Source organism: Camelina sativa, chromosome 11 (assembly GCF_030686135.1).
Source record: "Camelina sativa cultivar CO46 ecotype springtype chromosome 11, ASM3068613v1".
Taxonomy (NCBI): domain Eukaryota; kingdom Viridiplantae; phylum Streptophyta; class Magnoliopsida; order Brassicales; family Brassicaceae; genus Camelina; species Camelina sativa.
In genome coordinates, this window is record NC_141890.1 from 35,506,265 (window position 1) to 35,517,486 (window position 11,222).

At 35.8% G+C, this 11,222-nt stretch overlaps 3 protein-coding genes across 4 annotated transcripts; 1 reads left to right on the plus strand and 2 right to left on the minus strand.

Moving 5' to 3' along the window:
* Positions 1-1,169: 1,169 nt before the first annotated feature.
* On the plus strand, positions 1,170-3,166 carry LOC104728610 (protein ECERIFERUM 16). 2 transcript variants are annotated; one of them, XM_087475806.1, is made up of 5 exons: positions 1,170-1,418; positions 1,644-2,034; positions 2,122-2,237; positions 2,327-2,434; positions 2,514-3,166. In XM_087475806.1, the coding sequence occupies exons 1-5, from the start codon at positions 1,281-1,283 to the stop codon at positions 3,072-3,074; spliced, it is 1,314 nt and encodes a 437-aa protein (XP_087331932.1). In that variant the 5' UTR covers positions 1,170-1,280; the 3' UTR covers positions 3,075-3,166. The 2 variants fall into 2 exon arrangements, with proteins under 2 accessions (XP_087331932.1, XP_087331933.1); XM_087475807.1 differs by having other exon boundaries at positions 1,180-1,418; positions 2,364-2,434.
* LOC104728611 (prohibitin-7, mitochondrial) lies at positions 3,112-5,060 on the minus strand. The gene is made up of 6 exons (XM_087475808.1): positions 4,983-5,060; positions 4,409-4,584; positions 4,200-4,316; positions 3,887-4,057; positions 3,577-3,789; positions 3,112-3,497 (listed from the first exon to the last, which is right to left on the minus strand). The coding sequence occupies exons 2-6, from the start codon at positions 4,577-4,579 to the stop codon at positions 3,303-3,305; spliced, it is 867 nt and encodes a 288-aa protein (XP_087331934.1). The 5' UTR covers positions 4,580-4,584; positions 4,983-5,060; the 3' UTR covers positions 3,112-3,302.
* Positions 5,061-5,436: 376 nt separating this feature from the next.
* LOC104725028 (fasciclin-like arabinogalactan protein 13) lies at positions 5,437-6,386 on the minus strand. Its single transcript, XM_010443623.3, has one exon. The coding sequence runs from the start codon at positions 6,291-6,293 to the stop codon at positions 5,538-5,540; it is 756 nt and encodes a 251-aa protein (XP_010441925.1). The 5' UTR covers positions 6,294-6,386; the 3' UTR covers positions 5,437-5,537.
* Positions 6,387-11,222: the final 4,836 nt, after the last annotated feature.

The following is an 11,222-nucleotide window of genomic DNA, read 5'->3' on the forward strand; positions in this document are numbered from 1 at the left end:
TTCATGGGTTATAAAAGTAACTAAAAGATAAAGTCACACTCTCCAACCTTTTCCACAAAGTTGATAGATGATACTCGGTCTATCCATTATATAGTTAGTGCTAATAGAGAAATAGATAGTATTATCTCTAAAAATATAAGTAGTTGTTAACTGTCACACACATAATTAAATATTTCATTTTGCCATTATATATACTCAGAAGTCAGAATAATTTAATATCGTATTGAAAATCTCCATTGTTTAGATTTCTTAGTTAAATATACTGCTCACAGTCGAAAAAATAATATAATAACGATTTCTTATTTTCCCTCACTGTCAATTTGAATCATTGAGTGAAGTGAATAATAAAATAAGACATTGACGTTAATAATACTATATATACATATGGATGGAACAACAACAGATAGAATAGAAAAGACAAGTTATATAATATCGGACCTTATCAAATATGGTCAGACTTTGGTCCACTTTGATCCATTCCATAGTTGTATTTCTTTTCTGGCATCCAACTTGATCCCTTAATTCATGGCTCGTAAAAGCATATATTAAAACATAAACTGTGATATGAAGCTTTGTGCCAAAGCGTTTCCCAAATGCTTGAAACATTGTAAATGTCATGCTTGCAATCACCAATCTTTCCCAAGAAAAAGACTATAATAAGCTTTCATGCCAATCGTAGGAACATTTCTTTTTTTTTCTTACATGAATATCTTTGCCTTTCTAGTTAAAAAAAAGACTTGGAGTGGGCCAAAAAAAACCGCAACTAGATAAACCAAATTTTCACGTAAATAAAAAAATTATAGTTTTAATATTATATATACTTATTACCAAACTCGATATACATCTTTTTAATAATAATTGTAACAATAGATAAAACATCATTTATTTATATGTTAAAACTTAAAAGTTAGTTATTAAACTAAAAAGAGCACCAAACAACCAATGGTTTTATACTTTTATATAACAATTGAAAAACCAAAAAAAATTGAATCAAAACCAAACGGTATTGGTCTTGTCCACCCCTAGTCCAAACTAAACGTTCTAAATTGCACCATCACTAAAGAAGAACATCCAAATGAACACTTTAAAATGGAAGCCTCATCTCCAAGTCTCGAAATACTGTTTTCAGAATGCCTAAATACCCACAGGAACTAGAAGAACAACTCTTTCCACTAGAAAGAAAGACACAATGATCAAATCTTCAATGCATTCGTGAAAGAAAAAAAAATGTTTAGGGTGTAAGATAATGGGCTTTATGGCCCAATTATAGTTGATCAGAAATGATGTCGTATTTATCGAATCTCGATTGTTTCTGTTTCTTCTTCTTCTTCGTCGCTCAGCGCCGTGTTCTTTACTCTCCTTCTCAAATTCCTCAAAATCAAAAGCTACTTCAATCTTCCTTTAGTTCGTTTCTACAGGTAAGTTTTGTTTGATCTAACATTTAAAAGAACAAAACCTAGCTATGATCATTCTATTGTGATTCCTTTTGGCTTTTGCTTAGATTAGTCTTTGAATATTTTGATTGGGAATCGAACTTTACCGATGATGTGTTGTCGTAGAAACCCTAATTTTGGTTCAGTTTCTCAATTTGCAATTTCTCAGAAAGCTTTGATTTTTTTTTTTTTTTTTTTTTTTTGATTCAGTTGCTCAATTCCTCTGCAATGGACTCAAAATCACTGGCTAAATCCAAAAGAGCTCATACTCAACACCACAACAAGAAATCGCATTCGGTTCATAAGCCGAAAGGTCCCGTAGTTTCAGAGAAGAATCAGGAGAAGCTTCAAGGAAACCAAACCAAGACTCCGGTTCAATCTCGACGAGTCTCTGCCCTCCCTTCGAATTGGGATCGGTATGATGATGATGAGCTTGATGCAGCTGAGGATTCGTCTATAAACCAAACTACTACGGATGTTACAATACCAAAAAGCAAAGGAGCTGATTATTTGCATTTGTTATGTGAAGCTCAAGCTGAGTCTCAATCTAAGATTGATGTCAGTTCAGATTGTTTATCATCGTTAGACGATCTTTTGCACGGTATGGTATCGAAATTGGAACATGTTTGTTTGTCTTTGTTCCTGTTTGTTGTTGGCACAAAGTATTCAAATGTATGAATTGTTGCAGATGAATTTAGTCGTGTTGTTGGATCTATGATCTCGGCTAGAAGGGAAGGTATACTTTCATGGATGGAAGATGATAACTTTGTTGTGGAAGAAGACGGATCAGCTTCATATCAGGAGGTAATGTTACTCTTGTTTTCTCGGTTTAGCACTGTCGTTAACTTGCTAATTTGTCTCACTCTTGCTTCGACGACTTTTCTTAAGTGAAGCCTGGATTCCTCTCCTTGAATTTGAATGCTCTGGCAGAAACACTTGAGAAAGTGGACTTGCACGAGAGACTCTACATTGAACCTGATCTTTTGCCTCTGCCCGAGCTGGTACTTACTGGATCTAGACAACTTTTATAATCAACGCTAGGCTCTATGTTTGACATATTTGATATTATGGGTTGTGCAGTGTACATCCCAATCAAAAGCGAGCTGTGATGAAGAAGACACAGAAGCTGTGTTAACGAGGCTAAATAAGCCGGCTCAACAAGAATCCAGTGGAAAGGTAAAGGTCGCCGCACAAGGAGTATCATCAGTCTTGGAAGCCGAGTCTCAGGATCAAGTTAAGGACATACCAATACTCGCAGACGAGTCAGTGAAATCTTCAGCGATTGAAGACGATCTAGATTTTCTCCTCAACAACGTCAGTGAACCACATACCCAGCCTAAGCCGGTGGTCAATGATGCCTCAAGTACTTCCAATCAGAATCCTTCTGTCCAAAAATCCTCAGCTTTTGAGACAGAGCTGGATTCTCTTCTCAACTTTCATAGTAGCGCAGAACCATACAACAATCCAGCCAACTTATCAGGTCAAAAGCTTCACACAACGGGTTTTGATGATGTTCTTGATGATTTGCTCGAAAGTACTTCATCATCGATCAAACCACAGCAGAACCAGACCTCTTCTTCCCCATCAGTTGGAAAATCCAAAGTTTTAGATGAGTTTGATTCTTGGTTGGACACGATTTGATATATTTGTTAACTTGCACCTTTTTGTATAACATAGGTGAATGAGAATATTACTTTGTTTATCTATAAAAAATCTCTGTTCAAATCTCAAAACGAATCCATAAAATAGCTATAACAAGATACAACTAAATGAACTAAACCTTATAATTGTAGAATTGTTGACGAACAAATCTGGAGAAAGAGCAAAAGGGCCATTTTGGGGACAAAGCGAAGTGACTTTTTTTTTTCTCTACGTGTTAGGGCTAGGCTCCAAGTTCATTGCTTGGAGATTAAGTAAAAGATCGCTGGAGTTTAGGTAAACCTTGTTGGCCGATTTTGCTATGGTCTGAGCAATCTCTCTCGCAGCTTCAATCTTCCTCAAAGTGATGAAAGCTTCGTTGTTCGCAATAGCTTGGCCAATGAGTTGAGCACTCTTAGCTTCTCCCTGTGAATCATAACATTGGTATGTCACAACTTATAAACGATAGACATATAATGCTGTCAAAGAAATTCAGATAAATTACCTGGGCGCGGATAACAGCACTTTTCTTGTCTTGCTCAGCCTTTTCGACAATGAACTTAGCCCGTTCTGCTTCCTGAGCCGCAACTTGTTTTTTCTCGATTGCTTCAGTGAACTCTTTGCCAAATCTGAGGTTTGTGATGGAGACATCATCTAGAGCAATGTTGAATTTAGATGCTCGCTCTGTCACAATATTGCGTATCTCCCTGCTCACAGCCTGTAAGAGAGATAGCACAAACATCATAGGATTTTGACAAACAAAGCACAAAAATGTCGCAGTTAGAACATCAGAGTGAGAATACTGGGATACTAACTTCTCTCTGTGTAATGAGCTGGCTGGCATTGTACTGAGCCACTACTGCTTTCAGTGTTTCATTGATGATGGAAGGGAGAACTCGCTCTCCGTAATTCACACCAAGTGTTCTGTAAATCTCGGGCAAGCGGTCTCCCATAGGACGTGTAAGAACCCTAAGACCAACTGAAACCTGTACAACACCAACCATAGCATCAGAAACAAAAGAAGCTATATAGACAAGAAACACAGATCAGGCATATAAGTTCAAATAACAAAAACACAGACCAACATCAAAATAGGTACTAAGGCCACTATTACAAACACACACATACCGTTTGAAGATCATTACTTCCAGTTTGGCTATCCGCAAGGTAAGGACGTGCACGAACATCATAGATAATTGGTCTTTCAAACCATGGTATCATAAAATGTGTGCCCTCTGGATAAACCTGAAAAACAACCACAGCAAAAAAAAACCTTAACCTTTTTTGTAGCATCGAGAGATGTAAGTAGAGTATATAATTCCATAAACAATACAGACCTTATCTTTGATACCGGTTAACCGGTTAAACACGATGGCACGGTGTCCTCCTTCGACGTTATACATGCTGTTAGCAATGCAATAGAGTCCAAGCCCACCAATAACACCGACCTTAAGCAAGGCAGAGAGTGCAGGGGATCCAGGAACGTTTGGAACTTGTTTGACATTCATTTTTCCTAATTAAACACGAAATAATGAAACGATTACTTTAAAATTTAATCAGATTTACTGATTGATTACTAAAATGCTTCTTGAATTGAATGTTACACCATCATCAGATTAACCAAAATCTTCAGGAGTTATTAGAAGATAATTAAAAAATTTCGTTTTTATAAGACGTAATAGAATAAACATATCAGTAACATTAGTAAGAAACTCGAATTCACCAGAATCAGTATACATACGAATCTGAAGGCATCTTTAGCTAATCACTTGCAAAGCTAATGCGATGAGATTAAGGGTTCATAAGATTGACTTGACCTAGCTATGTGCTTTTTGATTATAACCAACTTAAGTAAAAAGGCAAATGGCGATACGGTCGTCGGAGGAGACACAGTGAGAGAAAGAGACGTACCTCCTAAAGTGAGCTCTTGATCGCCGGCGAAGGTCACGGTTTAAGCAACGATCGGAGATTGAAGCAAGGGTTTTAATGTATTAACAACAACTAGAAGGCGGTTAATGTACTTACAGAAGGCTTATTGGGCCTATAAAGCCCATTAATAAATATTTTGCTTGAGTAACACGTACAAAAAAAGATGTTAACACGGTCAAGATGTCGACAGCACTTTTCTTGTATTGGTTGGATTCAGACTAATAAAAAAAAATGTTGACGGTTTTGTCTTTCTATATTCGAGACAAATTTTACAGCTAGATATTAAATTTAGCTAACAATCTTGATTGACAAAAATGATAGTTATGCAGAGAACTAAACATTGTAAGAAATTAATAAAAATACAGAACTCTCTAGAAAATGGTAATTAAATCATTTGAGTACTAGTAATCAACTGTATATACAGTAACTCTTAATATAGCTTCCAAATCATGCATTATATATATTCATATTTTAACAGATAAATAAATTTCTTATTACAAACCGCACAAACAAATCAACATACATATAGAAACAAACTCAGAAGAGGAATTTCAAAGACAAGACAACAAGTCCAAGACCAAAACCTAATCCAGACTTCATATCACCGGAGCCAGACTTCTCCGTCGGAGCAGCTGCTTTCTTAGAGGAGTCTGAGTCATCCGAGACATCAGGGGATTTTGATTTCTTCGGAGCAGGCGCCACTGGTGAGGTCTTACGCTCTCCGAACATCTCTTCCGGCAACAGTACCATGTCCACCACGTAAACCGCTAGAGGACGTTCTTGTCTTAATGAAGTACTGAGACGTGTCTCAACGACACCGGTAGATACTTTGACTTGATTCCCTTGACCGGTGAAGTTAAGCCCGTAAACCCCGCCAACGTCTCGACCTGAAGCTTGAGTCCTGACCGGGTTACTTACAGAGAGAAGATCCTCCAATGTGTAGTATTTGGGACTAACATGGTAAAGAATGAGCTTGACTTGGTCGTCCGGGCTTAACTTGTTCAGTGTTCCGGGTTTAAGGTTTTGGAACGCGTTGTCTGTTGGTGCTAACACGGTCATGCCTTCAGATGAACTGTTGAGTTGGATGTTGATTTGGCTTCCGATTTGAGTTGTGTTTAGAAGACGGATAAATGTAACAAACTGACCGCCTTTTTCGAGTATCGCTGTGATGTTGATGGGACCGGCAGGGCCAGGGGCGGGAGCGGCGGGTTGAGCAGTTATCTCTGTGGAGAGGAAGACCGCGGTGAGGATAAGTAGGAGGAGAGGAGCTAGAGTTAGATGAATGGTGGCCATTGCGTTTTGAATTTATGTGTGTTTTGAGTTTAGTAGGAAAGTGAGGTTGGGAGTTAAATGGTTTATATATGGATGAGAGAAATGTTTAGTGATGAGTTGTGGCTTAGTTGGAATGAGATGGGTTAATACGTCATTTTGACAAAATATTTGCCGACAAAATTAGATTTTAATATTTTATTTACGTTTTGTGTGATCCTAATTTGCGTATATTCGGAAAAGATATATATGAGAAAATTAGTTGCATAACATTATAATGAGGTATAAGATAAAACAATATACAATTCCCCCAAGAAAAGTATATGATTCACATCAGAATTGCAAAGCATGAATAATGATAAGATTGGAATCTTGCCTTTACTATGAATGTAAATGTATACTTACTTAGAGTAACAACCGACACTAACACATACCTCTTAGTCACAAAACTCCCAACTAATTAATGGGGGGGGGGGGGGGGGGGGGGGTTGGTACTTAGTAGTCTAATAAACAATGAAATTGATGACTTGATTATTTATTATACACATAAATATAAATATAAATGGATACTTTTGATACTTTGCAAGAGGTGTTTTCTTTGATAAGAAAAAGGTTAGTATATATAGTTGATTAAGAAAAGATTAGTATTTATGATTAGATGTAGAATTCGAATGCAAGTGGGAATTACAAGTTAAAGCATCCGGTTTTTTTATTTTATAATTCAGGAGTGATCCTAAAACATCCGTTTTAATATAGAGATAATTAAATTCGTCCACCATAAGGTGGACGTACGGTGAATACAAAAATATAGATGTATTTATATCCATATGCTATACGTATATATGTTGTACACTCGTAAATGTAGTATATAGACATGTTTATTACATTGTATGTTGTAAAAGGAAAAAAAATCAAAGGACGAACAAAAGTCTAAGGATGGCTAATTAGTGACAGCCTGGGATGAACAAGTTGTCATATATGATGGTCATTACTAATTTTATATTAATACCTTTCTATATTTTGTGATCATTATCAATTTTGTTTTGTTGCTTTTGATCGATGATTACCAACCGTTACGAATATTATTAATATCCCTCTGAACACTTTGTTTTGGTAAATAGTCGGTTTGATAAAATGGTTTATTAAACCGGTTCGAAACATTTTTTAGGCAGTCAGGAAAATTGGATAAACCGATGATTCAAACCAAACAATTAGAGATATGAAAACTGTCTAAAGACTAGTACTTGTTTATATCATCAACTTATCATTAATGATTCTTGGTGTAGATAGAGCCATTTACATGTGGAGCATATATCTCGTGTTGCTCTCAAAATGCATGATGCTTTTGTCTCGGCCAAACGGCACGTAGTTGAGGAGCACAAGAAAACTGAATTGAGTTATCATAAAGCATCGACTGGACTTATTAGGCCAGCTTGTACATATATACATGATCCATTATATATTATACCTCACACCTAACCTTATTGAATAACTGTTCTGCTGTTCATGTGATATGACTTCAATATTTTGGCCATGAATGGGTGTGACTGTGTGAGTTCTTAGATAATGTTTACATTATAGTTTTAAAGTAATGTGCGTGGTACATCCACAGCTAAGATCATGTTCAAGTTAAATACTGCAACAACAACGCTAATATTTTCAACAAAAAAGAAAAAGAAAAATAACGTTATTACGTTAATATGAAATTGATTATAAAAAAACATAAATGAATATATGTAAGAGTCTAGTTTTGGTTTGTTTTACCCAATTTTGTATTCTATTATCAAAAAAAAAAAGTCTGATTTTGATGTAACGTACAACCACAATAAAACCCAGGAACTAATAAATCATCCTATGTGTGAGACAGTTTGCTGAGCTTATTTGGGTTCCAAACTTTGAGAAAAATTAGGGTTGACAGCTTCGCAATTATGTCTTTTTTTTCCTTTACCCAATCCTATTTCGAGCAGGATCATCCATTTTCAAATTTTAACAGCATTAAGATATAAATGGTGAGTTCAGCCTCAAAGACGGAGTATAATAAATTAAATCTTCATAACCTTTTTTTGTTTGGCTACACACATGATAAGGTTAGAACTTTCGAACGACGATGTTCTTTACGATATGTCTTTTTTTTTTGGTAAGAACTCTACGAAATGTCTTTGTCTTAACTCCTTATGGTATAAATTGAATGAATTGGATTTGATTTGAGTGAGTTTTTATATGATTTTTATGATTCTATGTGAATTCAAAAAATTGTTATAATTAACCGTAAAATTCTCTTCAATCCCACTTAAAATTATGAGGTTCAGATTTGTGTGTGTTTAGATAAAAAAAATCCTCTAAAATCCAATAGTAATAGTCCAAGATTTGATTTTTACAATTGGATACAAGACATACGACTACGAGGATGGGCTAGCTACAAGATTTGAAAATGTTGCTTTCAGATGGATGTCACGTCCAGCAAACTTTCTTGCTGATAAGTTAGCTAAGTCCCAAATATTTGCGGGCACAGATTTCATATTGCATAATTCCATCCCACTATATATTCTTTCTAATTTCAACTCTGTATACGACAAATCTCATTAATAAATGCAGTTAAAGGGCTTTTAAAAAAAATCTGCTAGAGTTAAAAAAAAATTTCTACATCCTGAAAATCAATTTTTGTGTTTGTAGTATTCCCGGAAAAAAATTTGTGATACTTTTAGAAAAATAAATTAGAAGCAGAGAAGGATACAGATACGAATTGATAAAAAATTTCTATATCCTTAAAATCAATTTTTGTGTTTGTAGTATCCGTATCCGAATCCGCTTTGAAAACATAGATATCCGAACAAACGGATACGGATACAGATAGTGAAATAGCAAATAAAACAGATACAGATACAAATAAGAATAGTGCTAAATTTTAAAATGGTTAACGAATATTCGTTTTTTCCTAGATATCCTTTATTATATATGAATACCGATACGGATAATACTAAATTTTAAAACGGATATTCATTTTTTCACGGATATCCAGTATTTATATTCGGATATATGATATTTTTCTCCAAAAATATGCTGTATTTTATACAAAATACACTGTATTTTAGTTTAAAATACGTAAATTATTTATTTATTTTTACGGATATCCCCGGATATTCGCGGATAATCGGATTTTTAACGGATATCCAAAATTTTCGGATACGAATATGAATAATAAATTATGAATAAAACGGATACGGATATCCCAAAAAAAAGCCGAAAATCCGCTCCGTTAATAGGGCTAGCTTGATCACTTGATGGTCTCTAAAATATTCCAATAGTACGTATTCATATATTTTTAATCCAACAATTCTTTTGTTACTTTTGGTATTATAAAAATGTTTAAGTTTGTTTTCTTAAGGTTATCTTTGTATGCTATTTCATTTTTAATACAATTTTTTTAAAAAGGTTATTGTGAAGGGGTATTAACTATGTTGCATGGAAACTCTTTCCAAAACATTTCGGAAACGGAAACTCTTGGAAACACGGAAACAAGACACAATAACACGATTTCTAGAAATTACTATTTGGAAACACGATGGAAACTCCATTTCCATTATGGAGACACTACCGAAACTTTTTTTTAGTTTGAAACTTAATAAATAAATAACTTAGAAATATAAAATTTTATTATAGATATAAATATATAATATTATTAGTGTTTTCGTAAATCTATTTAATCCAATAATTTTAAACCCAACAATTTTTAATCTAATAGTTTTTTTTAAGTCATTTTCCTAATCAAATAAAGTCCAAAAGCTCCTCCTCCAGGAAGCTCCAATCAAACCACAACCACAATGCCAAGGAGAAGTACCACAACAACTGATTTGTTCTTGTTCCTTGTTACGTTGGCGAATGAACAAGAATGCGGTTGGTCTTGTTGTTGTGTTTGACATCTTTGAGGGTGTGAACGAGGCAGAAACAGAGGTTTTGGTAACCAAAGAGAAAACTCAAAGTGTCACTCAACCATTCTCCAACTCGAGTGCAATCGTTACCCTCCCTAAGCGTCGAGACCTGCTTCCTGATCGCCAACCGCAAGAGACAAGTCCTCCCGCGCTTGACAGTTTGTCTGAACTCCAAACAACCAAGATTCTAAGGGATACAATGACGGAGTTAACAACCATGTTGGAGGAGATGAGAGGGCAAATCATGCAGCTCCAGAGTAAAGTTAAAATCTCTTCTCCAAGAAAAGCAAGACAGAGGTTGGGGATAATGAAGAAGAGAAGATCTTTTCTTATTGAACCTGGGCAGAATGTTAAAGAGTATCTGGCTAGACCAAACATTCTAGAGGGGTCTCCAAAGCATCTCTATGACCCTCCCAAAGCATAAGGAGTATGCAAAGTCAAGCTAGAGACTTTAAACAAGCTCACTTGGGAGGAAGTCCCAAAGGTATCTCTGTAAATATTTTTTAGGATCCTTGTGTTTTTAATTTTTGTTTTTGGTTTTCTTGTGTTAAGTAATCTACAAAAAGGTTTATAAGCAACAGAAAAAAAAAGGCAGTTAAAAGAGTGAGTTCAGAGTCAAGTCAAGTATGATGGGTTCTACAGGAGAGACAGAGGATACAGAAAAATTAAAGGAAAGGAAGAGTCCGACAAAGTGTGTTGGTCATGTGGGAACAGAAAAATATCTAGAGAAGAATCTTCACCCACCAACCATCACTCAATAATTCACTCACTCTTTCACTCTCGCTCTCTCCTTGCTCGATTTCACGACGAGACCAGCTGCATCACACACCGGAGAGTTCAACCACCGCCGCTGTCTCATTCTCGTCGAGCCGTCCACCGTCGTCCTCGTTCGAGCCGTGCACCATCATGTTCGAGCCATCTCTGTTACTCCGGTCTCGTCGCCCCCGTGAAGACCCGCTCGAGCCACTGTTCGAACTCACCACTCGAGCCACTGTCCGAACTCACCAATCGAGCCACTGTCCGA